The 22,604-nt window shown below is 45.5% G+C and overlaps 1 protein-coding gene across 10 annotated transcripts in view; it reads right to left on the reverse strand.

Moving 5' to 3' along the window:
* The window catches only part of robo2 (roundabout, axon guidance receptor, homolog 2 (Drosophila)), a 192,503-nt gene extending 171,627 nt beyond the window's left edge, over positions 1-20,876 (reverse strand). For all 10 annotated transcript variants that reach the window (XM_044032976.1, XM_044032974.1, XM_044032968.1 and 7 more), the window contains exons 1-2: positions 20,241-20,876; positions 5,083-5,409 (exon numbers count right to left, since the gene is read on the reverse strand). In XM_044032976.1, coding sequence (XP_043888911.1) covers positions 5,083-5,409; positions 20,241-20,295 — 382 coding nt within the window. In that variant the 5' untranslated portion in view covers positions 20,296-20,876. The remainder of the gene's footprint in view (positions 1-5,082; positions 5,410-20,240) is intronic.
* Between the last annotated feature and the right edge of the window lie 1,728 nt (positions 20,877-22,604).

Consider the following 22,604-nt stretch of genomic DNA (forward strand, 5'->3'; position numbering starts at 1 on the left):
AAACCTACATTTATTTGACTTGAAGACAATCCTGGAAAAAAATCCTAATCTACATCCTCACTAAATGTTTTTGAGTTATGCTGCACAGATTCCGACAAACCCATAATCTCCCTGGTGGAGAGGTGAGGTGTTGTGGGAAGGTAAATGATTGAATATAAATTAGTGTGGTGTAATATAATAAGTTGTTTTTTTTGAACGTGCATCATCTCCGACTGTGGCAGGCGTCGTTAATGTGCCGCATTGTTGCCGCTTCCTTCATTACCCTTCGTTATTTCTCAAGGACTTCGCCGCAGATTAGACTCTCCGACTCTTCCGCGCGGGGGGGGGTTCATACACGGAGCACGTGGGCAGGTGTGTGTGTGTGTGTTGTTGACGTGCACTCGTCACTCCGTCGTCTCATCTCTGAAACGGCGTAATGAGCCCAGATGAGCTTGCGAAAGGCTCGGCAGCGCAGCTCAGCCTGACTCCCCCACCTGGACGCCTCCTCCCGGCCTGTCCCTTTATTAGCCTCCTCTCATGCTGGACACAACAGCAACAGCTTGGTCCCCCTCCTCCTCTCTTCACCACTTACACCTCTCCCAACTCTATTTTCCCGCTAATTACCTTGTTGTACGAGCACCAAATGTTACCTAACGATTCACTTAATTGCAGAAGGGCTACGTTAGACGATATCAAAGGAGCCTTTTTAAAAGTCATCCAATCCCCGTTTGCAAATGGCATTTAGCGCCGACCCAACATCTGTTTCATTCCCGCGTCATTTGCATTTTTAAAGGTTACCAAACGAAGAAGTAAAGGATACAGGTGTACAACCGCGAGGTTCCGCGTCTTATCCCGCTGCCGCGACTTTTTGCTGACAGACAATTACACGCATTTAACACACACACACGTCAGAGGGCCCGAGTCACATCCAACACTCAATTAAAAGTGCAACCGTTCACCCTAAATGCTTTTATCTGGAGCGCGGCGTGCACCCGCGATCCATCCACCTGAAGAGATGAGGCTAATTAAGATTTTCCTCGGGAAAGCCGCCGCCCCAGGTGTGCCTTGTCACACTTATATATACACCGATATCCGCAGTGCTAGCAATTTATTCAGCGGCAGAGGCTGCAGCTAGCATTTCTGACACGGGCTTCACAATGATTTATGAACCTGCTCATTGACCTAGTTTATTCTGAAACGGGGGGGAAAAGAGGTGCGCATCCCTTCTTACGTGCAGAGTATCCCACATGCCATGATGCAGGCCCGCAGTCACTTTTCTGAGAGATGGGAGGAGGAATAAGGTTACAAAGCAGTCTGTTCTCTGATAGCCTCCAGGCGCTTCACAAGTCCTCTATCTTCTTGAGAACGGGGCAGTGAAGAGCGGCGCCGGATGGTGTATGAGCACAGAGATAGATGGAGACCAAGTCACCTGTCAGGCTGAGGGAATCAGATGATTTTTAATAATCTGCATCCGTCTCTTTTATCAAAGTTGACACGTTTTTCTTGCTCAGTCACTAAAAATGACTACTTTTTTCTTCTAAAAGTTGGACAAAGCTTACTTTTTTGTTGACCTAAATCATGGATTCAATATTTACTTTCATTCAAAATATATAAAAGCACTGCAGGGTTCTCAGACAGAGCATGAAAGTAGGTCACTAAATATTTGGGCAGTTTTGTGTATTATTAAGCAGGGATGACAAATATTCACCAGGCTTCTTCTTCTTCTCCCCAAAACAAAAGTATTTTGAGTAAATATGGAGAAAACACTCACGGAACACCGTGAAACGTTGCATATGAAGGATCAAAGATCAAAGGCTGATGAAATTGCGCCGGTTATATTTTATCAGACGGAAGAGGAGGAGGAGGAGGAGGAGGAGGAAAAATCAGCCAAACATATCATCCAAAAACAACAACAACACATCAGCATATATGCTGCCCAGATTTCTACAGAAATAAGTCGACCTCTGTTCTCACACCGCATGTGCACCAACGACTCAGATAATACGAGGCAGTTAACGCTCCTCTCCACCCGTTTGGGAATAATACGTGTTTGACATCGAACACCTGAAGGAGACACTGTTGGAGGGACTAAGTCCCCCTCAATCTGGCCCGCATCAATAATGCAGAGGCGCCTCTCACGGGCTTCATCCCCCTCGTTCCTCTTCCTCCCTGCTCCACCTTCCCTCGGCGGCGCCGAGGGAGCGCTGAGTGCTGCCCAGCTTGATGTCCGGCAGGCAGCAGCGCCACTCTGCTCAGTGGCCACTGACTTCAATCTGTTTCAGAGCTGCAATTCAATTATCTCGCCGGGGTCCTGCTCAACCACTCGTGAACGGAAAGGAGGGGGGGCAAAGGTGTGTTTAGTGGGAGGGTGAGGGGGAGGCGGAGGTAGAGGAAGAGGGGTGAGAGACGTATCATAAACACGGAGCCAGTTCAACATAGATTTAAATGTGGCTTCTTCGTGTGCGATTAGCGGCGGATTTACAATCACTAGACGGATGTCAAGACCTGATAAAGCTAATCAGTGTGGTAAGCCGATGCACAGGGATTTGGCACCTCACCCCCATTCTTCTTCTTCCAAACCCCCTTTAAGACCTGACAGAAGGAGAAAGCAGAGAAAGGCCACGGCTCAAACCATACTAAGCACAAAATAACTCCCCCCCTCGTCATCGGTGAGTCTAACTTTGGCAAAAATAAAGAAAATAAATGAAGAGATAGACATAGGTTTATGTCACAAAATGTATACAGAGGGTAAAATAAGTCTGACACTGAACCAGAATGTAGACGTGAATCCTCCACACCATCTCCCCAACATTTCATTTCATTACACATTTGCAACAGACCATTAAAATCCAACATATTTCGAACTCATCTCCTATTTCTGTTGCTCTACCTTTTCAGACAGATGCAGGAGCGTCGACGTGTTACACCTCGAGCCTCTGATTCCTCAAAGCTGCCGTGTTATCCGTCTAAAATCACACGGTGGGGCAGTGTTATGGCAGCTTTGCTCGGCTTTTAGCGTAAACAGGCAAAGCCGAGATAATGACCGGTCTCCTTGACGACATTACAGTGGGATCGCAGCGTGATGGCTAGTTTCCCAGGTCGCGACGTGTCGGCTCAGGTCGATACGAGCAGAACTGTATGTGCACTGGTGAACGCTGTGACGTGACTTAAAACATTTCAATCATATGGGTAATTATGTATATACATACATGTATCTTAATTGTTTTTCCTCATCTTTTTGTGTGTTTTAGGGCAAATTTAGTTGTGTTATTTATAGTCTGTGAATGTGGGTGACAAATGTGAGTGTTCAGCCTCCATGTGGATGCCTGCAAGGTGACGAGTGTGTTAGCACGGTGCTACAATTGACACATTTTGAGGTATTTGTACTACATTAGGTATTGGGGTTTTAATTTGCATGTATTATTTTGGGCTTTTACACAAAGTAGAAGGGTGTAAGTTTTCTGAGAACTTCCATTGGACGGACGCCAGAGTGACATGATCACACACCAAAATGAAAATGTTTTGACCTTTTTTGGAATGCAGCGAACGCTTTCAGCACCTCTTTAGACACGCGGGTCATTTGGTGAAAGTTTTCTTTTTTTCTCCAACAAACAGCAAAGATTTAAATGAGTTCATTTATAGCAACTTCAATCGTCTCTGTAGCTCCAAAGAATCAAAGAATTGAAACACAAGTGCATTAGTAAAAAAGAAACTTGAGCTTCTTCCAAATGTGTTTTTCAGCATGTGAACAGCCTCAGAAAGTTTAGCCTCTCTGTCTCTTTCTCATCATACAGTGCATGTGTTCTTATATTTCTGCACGTTGCTCGCTCTTGCCTATCCCCTCATCTCCTGCCCCGACCTTTCACCCCCGCACCTTAAAGCCATTCATGGAAGTCAATGCCTCTCTTCAGTATCCCTGTGCTGCACCACAACCACCGCCTTACATGAGAGTGTAGTGAGAAAAGAAAGGTGAAGAAACAGTATGAGAGGTTGAAAAATAAAATAATCTGGAGACTTCATCAATTTTTCATGAATTTTCATTTAGACTGGGAGAGCCGCTCTTACTGCGATCGATAGATCAAGCTGCTGTCACGCAGTTAGCACCTGGGGGCTGATGCCGGGAGACCCATGGGAAGGCAGGGGACCAACCCTCTCCTCCTCCTCCTCCTCCTCTTCCTCCCCCAACACACAGTCCATTTCCCAATCACCAACCAACCACGCATCCCGCTACATATCTCCACCTCAGAAATACAATTACACAGCATGTTTAATGTGTGGAAGATGGTGTATTTCTGCTGCGTCTACTCTTCACAGCATTGTCAACTGTTTCATTTACAGAAGAGAGGCCTTATTAAACATGTTTGCTCATCAGTAACTGATGATTAAAGCGTTTTCTCTCCACAAGAAACCATAAAGCACCCAAGAATCTTTGAATCCCACCAGAAATGCTACAATGGAAGCCCTTGTTTGAAGCACAGGACTTAAAACAACATAAGGACAAGGAGTCTTTCCATTCCAGCCTATGGGCAGTTTGAAGCCCCTGGGAGCTGCTCCATAGGAAGTCCAGCCTGAGCCCTGTGGGGCTCATCTTCAAAGGTAACCCGACCCGCAGCTCAGGTTCTGCCTGTCAGTGTTCTCCAACACAATCCAGGCAGCCTGTGTCAAATGTCCATCAGGACTTTGATCTCTCGCCTGTCCTTCTACCCCCACCCACCTGTGAGCGAGCCACGTCTCTGCCCTGCCATCCTGCCCCACTCATGAGCTCTGACAGCAGCAAACTCCCCTCAGGTAAGATAATGAGAGATTTATCTCATGACCCGAGCTGAGAAAGCCATCCGCAGCGAACGTTAACTGTCCATTTGTGGAGCCACAGGAAATTATGGTTGCATTATCAATGAGAGAACACGGCGAGTGAGATTCAATCACCTCTAAACGCGGCGCTCTGTTGATGTGCTTGCTGCTATTACACGCAATATGATGGCCCACCATTATGTTGAGAGGAAATGATGTTGTTTAAATATAGTAAATCCAGTCTTTTTCATTATCTGAGCAAAACAAAGAGACAGAAATGGGAAAAAAAAGGGGAGCAGACTCCGGACTCACATGCTACTTCCAAGGACGCGTTGCGGCTCACAGCTTCTCCCAGGTAGTTCCGTGCCACGCAGACGTAGGCGCCCTCGTCCGGTTTGCTCCGCCGTCCGTGAACGATTCGCAGGAAGAAAAGCGAGCCGGTGGGCAGCAGCATGCGGTGAGAGCGCGAGTCGTCTTTGTCCGTTTCCACGCGCTCTCCATCCTTGTACCACTCCACTGTCGGGGTGGGCCGGCCCTCTGCTTTACAGTTGAGGGTGGCGGGCTCCCCTTTGGATACAATCAGGTCAGAGGGGTGCTCCACAATCCGGGGTGAGGAGTCCTCCTGGCGCAGACGGGATCCTGGAGGAAGGAGAAAAGAAGATGTAATTAAGCTCAGTGGAAAAATGAAAAACGCTGAAATCAGGCGTTTTCATGAACACAAACAGCCAGCGAGGGAAAATTGTGGAAAAGCGGTGGTGAAATTCATAAACCCAAGTAACAACAACAGATTAAATAAAGTTTTTACAGCCCGGGAAGATGTCTGGATCCCACAGACGCAGCTACAGGGTGTGGCAGTTGCAGCGATGTCATGGAGTGTGTCATTAAAGGTCTAAATAAAAAGGTTGGTAAGGAGTCAGGATGTCAAATGCACACAGATTTCAAAGCTTCTTAAGGGGAAATCTCTGATAAGAACGACTTTTACATGTCAAAATCCTTTCTAATGTAAAAAAAAAATATGCAAGCACTGCGAGGAAAAACAACCGTCCAAACCATGATCGCTAGAGAATTTGATTCTGCTGTCAATGCACATTTGATTCATAGGAAACTAGGAAGTGTGGCAGCAGAACTCAAGTAACCTTATCTAAATTTCACTGTGTGACTAAAACGAGCACAAGAAGAAGAACATCTGGACTTTTTCCCTCTCCATGTGTTGCCACTGCTACCTGCAACAGGAAATGGGACGGGAACCCTCAAACTAACTGTTACCTTGGCTTGTCTTGGGTAAAAAAAAAAAAACATATAGCAAACCCTTTAATTACCACTTGAGGCCAGCCAAAAAAGCAGCCATCTGCTCTTCTTAACCATATATGCAAGGCCTTGTGGGTAATTGGACCCATGGGTGGATGGATGGCGAGCGGCGGCCTACAGTGCTCTACATCACAACTATACACAAATCATATATTTGGCTTTCACTGTGGTGCAAATGAGTAAAACTGTTGAGTCCACTGTTGTGGAGAAAAAAAGTGCACATGTGACGTGAATATGAATGTCGGGGTCCAGACTGATGTCAAACGCTAATCCCCCCCGTGGCTGAAAAACTGTGGCTTGCACTGGGGTGAGCGCTGGGTGTCTGGCGGCTAAGATAATGCTGCCCCAGCATCGGGAGTGCGTCTGGGTCTTAACCGGTGGAGATTAGACGCTTTTTAGGCACACATTTACATGACAGAGGCCATGGGAACCACGCAACAATCAAAGAGTTTGATCCGGCATCAAAGACGTCAAACAGCGAATGAGTGGATTGGAATAAGGGAAAGTTTTCTTTCTCTTCTTTCTCTCTTTTGAACCACCTTCAGAAACCATCAATAACTCTGGCTCCGTTATTAAGCAGTCATTGTTGAATTAACTCCGGTGTCACGGTCTTTGTCTTAAAATTAGCCTTTGCAGGTGTGTGTGTGTGTGTGTGTGTGATTGAGCTGAGTTGATGACTGTGCCCTTCCCCGGGGCGCTGCAGCAGGGTAATAGGACGATGGAACAGTGCGCCATGTAGGCCTTTGTGCTTATGTAAGGGCTAATTTCAACATGGTACGGGGGGCGGGGGGGGACAGCAGAGGTTCCAAATTTTGTTTGGCAGGGTCTGCACATGTTCCACTACCCCCTTATAATACTAGCACCTTCCCTGGGGAGACCGGGACTTTGCTGCACCGCGGTCTTTTCTGTCCAAGAGTGTACGGGCAAAAAGGACAGGAGCAATCGTAGAATGCGGCCGCTCAGCAGAAAATACACTTCAAACATACACACACATGGATTTACACTGTACGAATTTGCACTCGTCTGCCATTTGCCTTAGCAGGGATCAGGCATCAGACAGTGGCATATTGACCCCTGAGCAGGAGGTAGTCTATTCTCTCTTCTTCCTAATTTGGGCTAATTCCCTCCATTTCCCTGTCATTGATTAGTCATCAGGCCGAGTCTTTTGGACTAAGTGGAGCCACAGACAGAGGTTTGCTGTCGGGGGGCGGATGGGGGGGGGGTGCTGGTGTCCTGTTGCTACGGTGTATGATCTAATCTCTTTGGCATTACGTGGAAAACTGAAGATGTACTATTGGTAGCGGAACAAAACCCTACAGTATGCTGCTGCTGCTGCTGCTGCTGTTTCCACCTCTCTCTCATTTTTATCCTCACCAATAGTAGGTAACAGTGACCTAGCCAGCAGCCAGTTTCCCTGCCGGAGCAGGGGCACAGGGGCAAGTTTGTATTCTGGCAGTAAGTGACTTAATAAATGAAGCGGTAATTAACACAGTGACATTGATAAATGGAGGGCAAGATAAAGGACAGGCATGCAGGCCCCCACCCTCTCCCACAAACTGAGTGTCAAGCGCATATTTATTCTTATCGTAGTGGAGCATCTGCTTTGCCCATAATCCACAGGCCCTGCAGTGGATTTCCACTCAGGCCAACGTGAGCGCGCGCACAGTGCAACGACCTATGGAGACTACATTTGATTTATATCAGTCTAATTTCCTTTAAATCCAATTTGTATTCCAATCTAGTGCCTCCTAATCACTTAAACCTTGAGTCTCCATCTGCTCGCCGCTTTCCTGTTGCAATGAACACAGCAGATGCCTCCACAATTGTCCTTTCGCTGCCAGGAAAAGTAGCGCTGGGGTCAGCGTGTGCGTGTTTCCTGACTGGAGGAAGTCAGGTGTGGAGGTAGAGAAGGTTAAAAGCACCTCCATGTGCCATGGGATAGGTTTTAAAAACAGGCCCATCAATCTCGATAACACCGACATGGAATCTCCTCACAGTTGTTGTTGTTGTTGTGACGTCCGGGAAGTAAAAATAAAAGCATGTGCGCCGTCACAGAAGTCAATTCCCAGCGTCCTATTGGGTCCCTGTCCTCCCTCTCTTTTTACGGTAAATGGGTTTTCTGTTGCCCTTTTAATGCGATCATTGGTGCTGTGCAATCAAGTGCTCTCTGAGCTGAGGCGAGTGCACTTCACTGGGTCTCGGGGCACACGCGCCAATCAAAACGCCGTGTCTCCACCCCCCCGTCTGCAACAACACCACCAGCATTACTTTTCCACCACTGCTGCTGCTGCTGCTGCTGCTGTGAAGTCATCCCGTCCTGGAGGAAAAGCAGGAACCAGAGAACAAACAAATGTGTGCACACAGACAGAGGATGGAATCAGAGAGGGAGCACTGAGGCGGAAGATGATTCTTTTCTGCCTTTTCTTTCAGGCTACTTATGTCAGCTTCACTGACATCGGTTGCAGATTTGTAACGAGAAATGTGCACTTCATGAGCACGATTTCCCCCTCAGTAGCGTTTTTTTTTTTTTCAATCACCGCATCACGTCTCACATTTATCAGTGAACGTGTGATTCAAGTTTAACATACTTGAGGTTAAACGTGTCAAACTCAGGATTAAAAGCTCATTCCCCCTCATTTTCCACTGACCACACACATAGAAGGGTCTTTTTTTTTTTTTTATCTATTATCTTTGCAACATATTTATTCATGTGTGCAACAGAAGGTCAGGCCTTTCATGATCTTTTTGTAATTATTTTTATTAGCTCCCAGGAGAAATTCTGGCCCACCAACCAAATCAATACCCACACCAGTCTCAGCATGAGCATTAAAAAAAAAGAGAGGAAGGGCTCCCCAAAGAGATATTCGTTATTCGGGGGCCAACAGACATGTGCACTGATCACAGGTAACCAACGGCAACCTCAGACCAAGGCAAAAAAAAGAAAAAGGAGGAATTTCCAGCCACTGAAGCTCCATAAAACATCAAACATGAAACCCAAGGTCCGGGCCAAGACACAGTAACACTGTAATGGTGGAGGAGCAAGGTTAGCAAACATATAGAAGAAGAAATCCTCAAAGATATTTCAGAAGGAATGAATTATGTATGAGCTCCATGTTGTCCATTCTGAAATATATTCTCCCCCTGCCTCTCTCTGTGCATCTCTGCCTCCCAATATCTCTCTGTCTCCTTCACTTGCTCCCTGGCCTGTTATATCCTCCCCTCGCTGTGAGGGTGACACAGTCATATCCATCATGTCATCAGAAGGGAAATGTGAGAGAGCGGCAGGGGGAAACCGGGGGCAGCGCTGGGATGATGTTACTGGTCCGTCCACGCCTCGGCACTGGCCTGCACATGACACTTGCGAGCGGCAAACGCTCTGCGCCCGAGATTCATCTTCTTTATGGCGGGGCTGTCAGTGCGTACACCCCAATTCCGCACACACACACACACACACACAGAGCCCATCTTGGCGAGATGTCACCGAAGACAAGCCGCTGTATCTGCTGGAGTCTATCGGCGGCAACTTCGACACGGCCCGAGAACACGCAGCGTGGATCCCAGGCAGTGATATAAGGACGGTCCACTTTCAAGATATAAAGTCACTGTTTCAAAACCAGTGAATTCTCCATGCGGCGCGAGGGTAACGCGGCCCCTCCCCCTCAGTCAGTCAGCTGTGTGATGAAAAGTGGCTGTGACAGGATGATTTCACATTTACGGGAGAGTCCCACTCACATTTTCTTTCTAAATTCAAGGGAATGTTACACAGAAATGAACATTTGCACCGAGCGTTGGTGAAATGCTGCTATAGAGCAGATAACGCGGCTAATTAACAAGCTTATATAAGATTATTTAAGATTTCCTCCTGTGCTGAGGGAAAACACAAACCAACAGACTCTCTTGGACTCTTTTTCTTTCCTAAAATTGATGTCATTATGCTGCCTTTGTTTGGTCTGACTGAGGGAGTGTTTGGGTGTATACAGCTGCAGAGTAGGGGTGGGTGGAGACAAGCATGTATTCCTTCAAACTGCTCAGACAGGGGTTTTTTGAGTACTAGGCTTCACTTTTGAAACTTTTTGTGCACTTGTCTTAGTGTTTGCAGTCATACTCCAACCTCTTTGTAGCCGTCTGTCTTGATATTAAAGAAAATCACTTCCTGTGTGCAGCAAGAGAACATCACTGGGCAACACAAGATCCAAGAGATCTGACCACGGCTATACTGAGAATCATGTGTGCACTCATGTGACATAATAGTAAACACAGTAATAGAATCGATATTCATTTGTAGTAGTAGTTGGATTAAAGATACGTTTTCAAAGATGCATTCGTGTTTTATAAAAATGAAGAAAACTGCGATTATAATCCACCGCAGCACTAAGAAACTCTGCTGTGGGTGATGTGAAAGAATCTCATATCACCTCGTGCCTTCAGAGAAGACACAAAGTTAAATGAAGGGCGTTCGCAGGTGCAGCTTCTTCCACTCCATCTCCTATTGCCAAGAGAGGAAGTTGGAGAGTAGCTCGCTCGCAGGCTCACATGATGGGCTCTGTTCCACCTCAGTGCTCTGAACACAGCAGCCCTCCCTCCCCCCGCTGAGATCTATACTCTGAAAGCAAACACACGAGTAATTCTAGGAGCTGCTCACAACCTTCCACTGCATCCACCGCGCTCTCCCCCGACAAATAGAAAGATAGGATTCCACTCGGAGGGTATTTCGGGCAGCGGTGGCGATGGGGTCGTATTGACTCTGCGTCTGTGTGTTTGCCTCCTCGTCTCTCTCTCCCTCCCCACGCTGGAGGAACGTATAAATAGCTCACTGTGGGAAACAAAAAGCCTGATTCACGTACAGTAGTTTGGCGAGATTACCGACTTGAAACGGGAGACAAACGGGGGAGGAAAGGGAGGACGAGTTTATTACGGTAAAGAATAATGTGATGATATTTGCTTCCGACAAATAAGCTGATTAGTGTGAGGAGTACAGCAGCAGCTCTGTGGGACTGTCAGGCCACTGGTGGGAGCACTAAATTTTGTAATGCAGATTAAATGATTTCCGATGCCAGGGCCACTCAGGCATGCACCCTTCTTTATCCTCCTTCTTCCCTTTCCTTGCGAGCAGCCTCTGCTTCTGCTCTGGTCTGTGTCTGCAGCCTTGATATTACAAAAAGTAAGTGCTTGTGTGTGGAAAATTAACAATTCATATCCCAGACCAGGTGATAAAAATCAGAGACGTGAGCGGAATGATGAATAATCTGCGTCCACTCCTGACGAGGAGACCTTGAGCTGACTTAATGTCCACTTACTCCAGTCGAGCTGTGGTCATCAGCAGAAACCGACGGTGGCCCAGGCAGAGTTTTAGGGTCATTTTAATCTCGGTAAATGTGCTATAAAGTCAGAGCAGCAAAGTGTTTATGCTGATGTTCTCAAGAGTCCTGTGTATGTGTGTGTGTGTGAATGTAGACACAGCTGCGCTCAAACATCACAACGCCAGTTCTCTCTCTATACGTTCAAGCGTGGGCTACTTTAAACAGTTCCTACTGAGGGTAATGCAACGGAATGAATGCCATCAATTGATTCTCCCTGAAGCATTGTAATCTCTTTACCTGCACTGCTGAGCTGCCGCCGCAGATTGAACAGGGAGACATAAATAAAAGTTTTATTGCTTTAGAAATGAAGGCGGGAGGAGAGGGGAGGAGGAGGAGGAGGAGGAGGCCTTCGGGTGTCTGTGCTGCACTGTGCTGAGAGACGAGCGGATAATTGGAGGTGAGCTGAAGGTGCTGACCTGCACTGAACACATCGCGGTGTCCCTGCATGTCAACGAGGGCAGTAACCCTCTCCTGACATCCTGTGGTCCTCAGAGCCACGGGTCAAACGCGAGAAGTAAAGGCCCCTGCATTGCGCGTCAGGGTCCTGTAATATCCCACTTCACCATCAGGTGGCGGTACAAGCCTAGACAGAGGGAATAGGAACGCATTCCTCCTAAAGAAGAAGAGAACAATGCGACAGCCCCCTCAGGTTCACAGCTGAAAGGCCCGTTGGGTTGCCAGGTCGAGGCTCGGATGACCCTTGGTTGACTACTTCTTCGGTTGCCGTGATGGTTTTTCTGCTTGGTGAGCGGAGCTTAATACTCCGCCTACTGGTGGGGGCAGAGATTCAGTTTGCAGATTCACTCCTAGCGCGCGGTTCCAAAACCTGGGCTACACGTGCAGCCGTTGGGTCCGCACGGGCTTTCCGCGGAAGCATACCGGAACCTTCAGAGATGTGACCAAGCAGGTAATTGAGTCAAAGATGGTAAATAATCTGTATTTATATCACACAAAGCTGCTTTAGAACACATGTGCCATTCACTCTCGGTCAGGTGAAGTGTCTCACACATCAGCATGTAGGCTAACAGAGCTGGGAATCCAACCCTCGACCTTCCAGTTATTTAGTTTGTTTTTGTCTCGATTGGGGCGCTTCAAGGGTGCAATTAAGGATTTTTTTTTTTTGCCCCCCTCTCTTTGCCGCAATAGTTGTGACAGGACAGTTGGCCTGCGCCAATTTTCACACTGAGACTTCAACCACAAAGTCAGTCTCAGCAGGAGACTTTACACACAAGTGAGTCAGCTCGGCCTCCTGGTGTCATGGCGGCTGACTTTACTGAGCCGCGTGGTGCCAAGTTTCCAAGGACGGATTCTAACAACGCTGACACACACGCGTTTTTATTACCACTCAAAAGTTTTTAAGTGTGTATTATTGTTATTATACTATAAAAAACAAACTGGAGAAAGCACTCGGAGAGTGAAAACATCTGCCAGTGTAGCTCGGTTTCCTACAGGGAAGTGGATTTATTATTATTTTAAAAAGAAATTGCGGATTTGGTGTTTGTATCACGACCAATATCCAAGTATTTTCTTTGACCACACTTTGACCACAGTCTGTCGTTGGTGTTTTGGTGTTTCTTTTTACATCTTCTAAACTTCTAAAGATGTTAACGACGCAACAACGTAAAAACAAAAGCAGATATATTCCCGCTCCGATAAAGGAATAAACAGAGTCGTAAAAACATAACTCAGCTGAAATGCTGCCGCTACTTTATATTTACATTTTTACAGCCTGTGCTTCGTGGAAGCATTTACATGTTTTACATCGCGTTAGATTTGAGGTTTTTTTTCTTGTTACGATATTAGATCCAGTGAGTTTGACCAGACCCGTCCTTATATAGTGAAAAACAGCAAAACACACGTTATACAACGTTTTTTTGCACAAAAACTTCACGGGATCAATAACATAGATGTTCTTCTGTCCTCTGTGAAGGTATCAGCCTCTTCACAGCTCGTAGTTTCCAAACTTAATCACTGGTTTGCTGATAGTTTATAGGCGGGACTGTATGTGATTCTGTGGGTATAGATTCCACACAGTTATTTATAGGGAGTAAAAAGGTACCAGGTCCTGTCATGGCTGAGTGATCCACAGAGTGGAGTCAGAGATGGAGATGGTGGAACAAGACACATATTCAGTGGCCACGCTCTGTGTGTGTGTGTGTGTGTGTGTGTGTGCCGGAGCGCCCGGCTGTCCATCTCCACACATCTCACACGGAGAGACAGCTCATGCATTTTTATCACCGGGTCTGACCTCATCTCTCAAGACACTGGTGAGACACTCAGGTCAGACACAACTGTCACACAAACTCTCCACAATGAAGAAAAAGAAGCGACGTGAGTGAAAACACAAAGAGGGGAAGCGGCGGTCGAGTGGCTGAGGAAATATCCGGAATAAACAGGCGCAGGTCGACTCATGCTGGTTTTGAAATGAGCTGCTGCAATTAAATAAACACTCAACTAAAGCACTGCAGTGCACTTTTGGACTTGTTATTATTATTTCATTAAAATCAATAAACTAAACATGAAAACACATGGAACAGATCAACTTATTAAACTAAACTTTTGAGGTAGGGCTGAACAATACTGCAAATCGCAGGAGGTGCAGGAGGTTTGTTAAAGCCAAATGTGTGTCAAAAATATCATTTTATTGATTTATTGATATCATTATTGTCTTGATCTATACACGTCTTACTCCACAGACTGAAGAAAACAGCTTTGTTTCTCACAGATCTGCAGAAATATCACACAGTTCTCATTTTAAATGTGCTGTTTGTATGAAAATGTGACAATTCCTGTATATAATTCCAATTTTTTTTGTCAAAATTGCAAAAAAATAGTTTTTTTCTGCGTAAATGTGTGAAACTGCACATATGTGAACGTATATATAAATAAATATGTGCATTTACTGCATCCACTTGTACATAACTGTGTGTCTGCATGCGAGTAAATCAAACCTCTATCTAAATGTTGCAGCGAGACGACGACAACCAGAGGGCAAAGTGAGGGCAGCGACATATAGAGCAATTAGACGCTTTCCCCAAACACAAGGTTTCCACTGCAGCTTGAAACATAAAAACACTGATAAGAGGGAAAAAAAACAGCAGCAGGTTTCAGGCAGCACGGGTTCGCGCTGCGCTCCAGCCTCCTCACTTCCTGTCAGCATTTTTGCCTTTCGCTCTCGAGATAATCAAGTTCGGCGGAGATAACGAAGCTCATCACATCCACGGTGTAACTGAGAACGCTGTGCTGCAGAGAGGCTGTTTGGCTTGGCTACCTATTTTATTATTATTATTATTATTATTATTGATTGATTGATATCTTGTAATCATCAGGGAGTGAACATGTGACTGTGATTAAAGCTGCAATGTGTAACTTCTGGTGTTTTTTTTTTTTGTTAATATGTAACTTTATTCTTCCAGACCTGACTCAGGGAGCATTTGTGTGTATACAGCAGCAGAGCAGGGGCGGGCGGAGACAAGAAGTGTTTTTCCCCAACAAAGCAGTAAAATTCTCTTCTGAAACGTTGTGTGTGTGTGTGTGTGTGTGTGTTTGCAGCCGCCTCACTTTACTAGCGCAAGATTGCTGTTGCCTCCATTTGCCTTGACATGAAAAAAAATCACTTCCTGTGTGCAGCATAAGACCTAAACACCGCTACACTGAGAAATCCACAGAAAGTCATGGTGGTTGTTGTTGATTTTGTTTGTTCTGTTCTGTTAATATAGTCTGCCATATATGTAGTATGTAACTTAGATAGATAGATAGATAGATAGATAGATAGATAGATAGATAGATATTCGTACTACAGTTTTAAATTAAATCAAAGTTTTTCTTGCCCGCGTCAAACTCTCAGCCGCGTGTTTTGGAAACACAGGCTGTAAAAGAGTAAAAAGCGAGGATTATATCTGTGTCCTGGGGCCCATGTGGGTAAACGCAGGTGTGTATTCTATAAGTACAGGTGTGTGAGACAGGTGAAGCCCCACCACCACCAGCTTTACCTCAAAGTCAGCAGAGCTCAATTCATCATATCACCACAACCCCACCCTCCCGTCCTCCATCGCAGGTGTACAACCGCCGCTCGGTGTTTGAATTCCACCCCCATCCACGCTGCCAACGATCGACACTTGAGCAAAGATAATACGAGATTGGACGCGAGACACAGGAAGGAAGATGAGAAATGTTTAAAATAATAAATCAGAAATGTAAACACACACACAAACAGCCCCACCTGCTGCTGCTTATGTATTTGCATTAAACCTAAATGTATTCCTGTCCTACTATAATATCTCATCCTCTTTTTGTCTTTGCTACTCTAGGCCACAAAATATCAAGGCATTAGGCTTTCTTTCTTCCCTGCTCTGTAAATGTCAGAGGCATGCTTGGCTGATGCTTAATAAAGCGGAGGGAAACCAGGGAAAAGTGGGTTTTCACCTCCTGTGCATTTGTGCTAATCTTAACTTCAAAATCAACCATGTGCATTGTCTGTTTTTTTCTGGTTTTCTTTTCGTCCTCCCACTTCTCCTCCCCAGCGGAAAAGTAAAGGCATTAACTGGCACGACTGAAAAACAATCGTCGCAGAGCAGCCTTTCTAAGTTATGCAGAGGTCACGGTCATTTCTCTTCCACCCTGACTGTGTGGAGTGATGTCTGCTGAAACACGAGCCACGGAGAAGCAAGACCTGGCTGTTAAAGTATCAGAGGAGCTGACAGGTCCATGTCACTGGTCAAGTAACGCTTATCACACACACACACACACACGCGCGCGCGCGCACACCTGCACATGCTCGCCTCACCCTGTTTCTTTGTTACTTGTTCATTCACATCTGCTTACGATCACCATGTTGGAGTTTGAGTGCTACAAGCTAAATATTATATTATTCACTGGATCCAGACTAACAGTTCAGGTCTGTTCACACTAAAACACCCCGGCACGTCACATGACCATACATGTACGATGTGTGTGTGGACATGCAGTCAGTGGAAGCTGAAACATCGACTAAAGTGACGCAGTGGAATCCCGGGGTAAGAGACTGGATTTCTTGTGTTGTGGGCGAAAAAGATCCAATCAGGAAGTGTAGACAGATAAATGTGTCATCATTTTCTGCCCCATCCAGACTAAAACTCAGCCCAGGAGTTTTCCATTTTCAGCAGACAGAGCACGTCTAGATTTTTGAGGCTGAAAAGCGCTGTATTTATGCATTATTTAAAAAAATGAATAAATGAAAAATGAAAACGAGAGTGGTCTGGCTCTCTGAACAGCGCTGCTCACTGATGCAAAGTAAAGTGGCTTCATTGACAGCGGCGACGAGACGCGGCAGAGACGAGCTTCCTGCGGATCTCAGATGAAGAAGCCTCATCATTACCGCAGGACCCATTCCTGCAAATGAACCACAATTGAGACATCGCCGCCTAAACGCGGTCAACTCGAGCAGAACAATCACATTTAGGCGGGGACGAGACATCGCGATGGCAGTCGCGCACACACACACACACACACACAGAGCTCAGCCTTCAGCCTCATCACTCACTCAGACTGTTTTAATCTGACTTTATAGGGCAGCACTTCCAACCTCTTAACATTCAATCATGACCATCAACAGAGCTCAGGTCGTCAAGGTCCCGCCGGTAATAAAGCCTCATCCTCCTCGCTGTTTGCTTTTAAATTATTGTTGTTAAACAACTCTGAATTCTTTTATTGGATTACACTCATCACTTCTCCCTCTCTCTCTCTTCCCGTCTCTGCCACATGCACAAACACAATCTCTCTCTGTGTGACCTTAAGGCCATAAAAACTGAATTACTATGCAAACACACATTAATTATTCTCCAGATGTGCCTGCCGTCCTCACTCACTCTGCATTTTACAGCCTCGAAAAATAATAATAAAGTAGGTAAAAGTACATTTTAGTTTGAACATTTTCAAGAGAGGCAAAGTAGGACGTAGGATGGAAGTAGCAGTCAGCCACCAGGGGGCGATTGTCCAATAGGAGGCCTGGCTGCAGTTGACTGTCATGGCTTTAAATCAAAAATCTCAAACTGAGACCTCCATTTAACACTTTTAGTTTCACGTCAGTGTCGGTGTAATAAAAGAAATCCTTGCTGTTTGTCATTAGTGATGCTTTCTAAAAAACAGCAGAAAAGACTCTGTTTCCACCTGCACACACAGACCAAGGACGGTATGAATGAAGCCTTAGTTGAAACCACGCCCCTGCTGGCAGCTTCAGAGCTGTGCAGAACATCTACAACATCAAAGGTCCAGAGTGGCCACCACCGTCTCCACAGGCTCTCATGGACAGCTTAAAGAAGCTGGAGCACATCTCAGCACCTCTCAGCGTGTCACCCCCAGCATCGACGTGATGTCATCAGACAGAGAAGCATGCGGGAGAGCTCAGAATAGCACAAGGTCAGGAGTGCACGCCCCCAACCCTCCCTCCCTCCCTCCCCCCTATGCAAAGCATCTTCTAATCCCGCTTCAAAAGCAGCACAGTGGAGTTGAGGAGATAAACACTCAGCGGCTGACCATTGTGTCCCCACAGAAGTATCTCCTACTGCAATCGGGCCTGATGCACACACACAGAAAAGGTGTGGTAACCCTGCTTTGAGTCGACACACTGTAGTGCATAGGCCAGGCCTGTAAGTGGTGCTTTAACTGAGAAGACGTGGAGCTGGCACACGGCGTACAAACTTTTATTTTAAATAAAGCTTCATTTAGTACATAATGTATTAGAATGTACACGATCACAGAAACAGAGCCAAACAAACTCCTAACACAAGAAGAAGATGACGACAACTGCAAATGCAAGAGGGAGAGGTGGGGCTGTGACATCAGCATTCCATATTATTGTATAAATGAAAGTGCAAGGGTGGCGTTTCCACCAAAAAAACTCTCTTTTACGGCTCCTAAAATGCCAATACGATACGGAACTTTTGCAGATTCCTCCTGAATCACTCTGGTGTGCAGGCGCCTTCAGATCCCAAAACAATCCCCTCTCACTTGCAGCTTTGCCAACACCCTGCACACACTCTGCCCCTTCTCCCATTCTCACCTTTTCACTGCCTTCCCTCACACACTCGGATTATTAATCACAGAACACTAAACAGTGACTGACGCCATTCACAAGGTTCGGCATTGTTGGCTTCGCTGCCCAGTGAATGCAACTCCAGACCTTTTTGTCTGCCTAAGTGGACTCTTAGAGGACGCTCCTCCCTCTCTAAGGACCCTGAGATTACCTCTGAAAAGGGCTGGGTGATGGGTGAGTTCTGTTGGGATGCAAAAAAAGGTGGGGGGGAGGGTTTGAGGGGAGACAGGCAAATTATTGGGAAGATCCACTGCTCCGGGGAGATGTGCACCCTCTCCCTGTGGGCAGCCAGTGATGCCATCAGCCACTGCCTAGCAACCAGTGGGTTTGGCTGAGAGTGAACAAAAAAAAATGGTCAAAGGAAAAAAAAAAGAGGAAAAAGGGAACAAATTCAAACCCCAGCAGACAGGAGACTTGATTTACTAACTACAGGAACACACGGGGATTGAGACGCAAAAGCTAAACTCTGCAGCTGTGAAGGACAAAAGCAGGAGTTGACAGGTGAAAGAAAAGAAAAATGGGGCCTCGCAGGCTCTGGAGCTCAGCGGTGAAGAAAAAACCTGGGCTTTGCGGCGCAAACTTGTACAAACAACACAAAGCAAACTTACTTATGCAGCATGTGAATCATCACTCGCACAATAATGCACATACAATGCCGGAGTACGTGAGCGGTCAGAGTCTCATTTCCTTGTTTTTTTATCATCTGGAGCCTCTCCTTTGTGCAGGTTTGCATGTGACGGCAAAAATAGGTGCGTCCCATTCAAACGCAGCAATATGTAACGTATTATAGAAAGAAAAAAAAGGTCTCCATCCTTTCACTTCCATCATTCCAGCACTCACACAGACCTCATGATTAACGTGAGTCATCACTTTAAATCAACATTGCAGGTGCTTTTTATTCCACTTTCATCCACTTCTCACTGGTCAGGGAGTTAAAAAAAAAAAGGCTTTGTAAAGATCATAAAATAAAAAATAAATAAGCTGACAGAGCAGTCGGTGACAGGCTGGACAAAAGGAGCTGAGGCTTTTGGCAGCAGCCATTTAAACGTGTCGTTTTTCTTTAATGTGCAATCGTTATTAAAGTTTAATCAGACAAATTGGGGTTAATAAATTGGAGCGTTTGCGCCGCTCCCACCGTTTATGATGCAGAACTTCAGCACAGAAACCCTCAGACGGTCCGTCTCCTGAACTCTACACTCCAGCCTTGTGTGTTCCCCAAACTGACACAAACATGTGTTTATTTGTTGTTTATCTTCGCTCTGAAGACACACACACATAACGACCTGTAACCACTGCAACAGAATCACAGATCTCAGCTTTACACTGACTGTATAATCTAACACTCTCAGAAAGACACTAAAAAAACAACATATTTATCAATTCACCATTGGCATCCTACACGTAACGTAGAGGATTTTGAATTATTTTAATGAATGTGAAGTAAAACCAAGAGTTACAGGTTCTATCTGTTGCTTGAAAGGAGAAAACTCATTGCTGTCCTAATTGTAATGATTTGAAAGGCAGTGGCTGCAGTGAGAGGAGGAGATTTAACTGGTTACATATACATCTGAGTTTTAATGACTGAATATTTATAAAAATAAATAAATGAGAATCCCTGAGAACTGACACACAGGTTTCCAGGTTTTCTCCACAAAAACATGAATATACAAAACTGCTCCTGAAGTCTCACAACAGAACACATTAGAAATGTTTTATATAAGTTAACTTACCATGGACTTGTAAACACAGTAATCCACTAACAAGGATGAACGCTAGTGGACCCATACTAGCATATTAAAACATCCACGGCGGGCGCGCAAATCCTCGAATTCACTGCACGACAACAACAACAAAAAAAAACAAAAAAAAACACGGAATGTGTCCCGAAATGACAGCCAAGTCTATTCCGTGTCTTTCTTCCTCCCGTGGAGTTGTGGAGAGGTGCTACTCACTGACACCAGCCACTCTCAGTGTCCACAAACACAGAAGATCCATGGAGGTCACCGGCGGCTCGTGGGTTTAAAATATCCACCAAACAAAACTATCCCTGCGAGTGTCTCTCCACAGTCAACATCTATGTCCACAGTGGTGGGGAAACACGCGTAGTCCTTGAGACACCTTTCCCAAAAAAAAAAAAACAACCTTCAGCGACGTCTCCACTCTTCAACACATGGCACCGCGGACTCGCCAAACGCGATCCAGCCTCTCAACTCCGTTCCGCGCGTTCTCCCCCCCCCCGAAAAGTTCTTTGAATGCAACGGGAACGAGCTCTAACAGAACCCATGTGCTCAGCGCTGGGACGAGCAGCACTGTGTAAATGTACACTCACTCACTACAAGTCACTCCAACATCCTCCTTCTCCTCTCTCTGCGCACACACACACACACACACACACACACACCCCCTGTTTGGATTCAACTGCGCTGCCGCTAGGAGCGCACGGGTCTCTGCGCGCACGGCGCAGCCTCCGCACAGTCACGCTGAGGCGTGACACGGAGACACGGGTGGGAACGGGGAAGGTGTAGCTGCGACACGGTGGACAGTCTGAGTCCATCTGACTCGACTAATGCGCATTAAAAAAAAAAGCAAATGACCTCTAAATAAAAACAATGCAGCCATAAATGTCAACACTGATGCAGTTGAGTGCATTATAGACCCACACATGTCTCTTTATGCTCTTTATTTATACTCTGACCTCAATCTTAACTCACCTTTGTAACCAACAAGTGAATTTATTAACTGTAAAATACACTATTTAAAGGGAGGGGATCAAATAATCCAAGAAAAACTGGCTCAAAATGGGATTATTTGCACACGTGTTGCCAACTCACAGGCAGACGCTGAATTGCACACGAACGTTAATGTATTGAGATACTGAGGCAGAATTGTAAATATGATCCGAGTCAAAAATCAATGCAGCAGGATGAGCAGACAGGCGGCTCCTCTGCGTCACAGTGTGTGTGTGTGTGTGTGTGTGTGTGCAACAAGAACAAGGAACAAAGTGAAACACACAGAAGTGTCAAATAAAGTCAAACTGATGCAAACATCAGCACTGTCTGATTTTTAAGTTATTGATAAATAAAGGTAATATAATTGGACATAATGTGTGTGTGTGTGTGTGTGTGTGTAGTCTGCACCACTGCTCAACAGCTGCAGCTGCTCTCCTCTCCATGTTCAGCTTTATTACAGCGTGAGCTACAAGCTGTGAGCTCCCCCTGCTGGTGGCAGCAAAGTCAGTCCCTGTCTCAGTCAAGGAGGCTGTTTGAATAGTGGCCCCTTATCAAGTGGTGTAATAAGCACACGCACGGCGAGCGATATATTTGGGCGTGATTAATGTCATCAAACTGTGTCCTCACTTTCATTTATTAAAAGTTCTTTTGGTGAAGCAGATTTGATCAATGCCACGGTCAGAGAGCTCTGTCGTCGCGACACATTCATTTACAGCGGCGCGTGATCAAACCTACGGGAGGCTGACGCATCACTTCAGCCTGACTAAGCCAAACCAATCAATCAATAAATGATAATAATCCACTGTCTTTGATTTACCGTGTCCACAGAATATGCTGAGTATTATTAGGATCTGGTATGGAAAATAAAAGCATTTTCTTTTTAATGACAGTGACAATAAAACAGTCAATTTAACGGCAATTTCCTCTGAGACTGTTTTACTTTAACAGCAAAAGAGTTAAATAAAGTCTATTAGCGCCAAACAAGTTAACTTTATTACTATTCTGGTGAATATTTGGTCTTAATTTGAAATTGGTGAGTTTTTTTTTTGAGTTTCTGAGAGGCTTAAATTTCCCAATTTATGATTTACATGAAAATCAGACAAGGAATCACGATCTTATTCAGAAAACAAAACAGCCGGAGCTGCAAACAGCGTAAAAAGTAACACTGACAAAGTCAATTTAACACATAATTCCCTTAAGGACCAAGAACATTCTGGACTAGTGTTATATTTAACTCTCAAAGTGTAACTTTAACGCTGCGAAATTCTGTGTAAAGTCCAAATTCAACAAGTTCCCGTCACAACACAAACTTATTTCCCCATTTTGTGATTGTCATCAAAGTCAGCCTCATGGAACAAACAACAA

This window comes from Solea senegalensis, linkage group LG8, assembly GCF_019176455.1.
Source record: "Solea senegalensis isolate Sse05_10M linkage group LG8, IFAPA_SoseM_1, whole genome shotgun sequence".
NCBI lineage: Eukaryota > Metazoa > Chordata > Actinopteri > Pleuronectiformes > Soleidae > Solea > Solea senegalensis.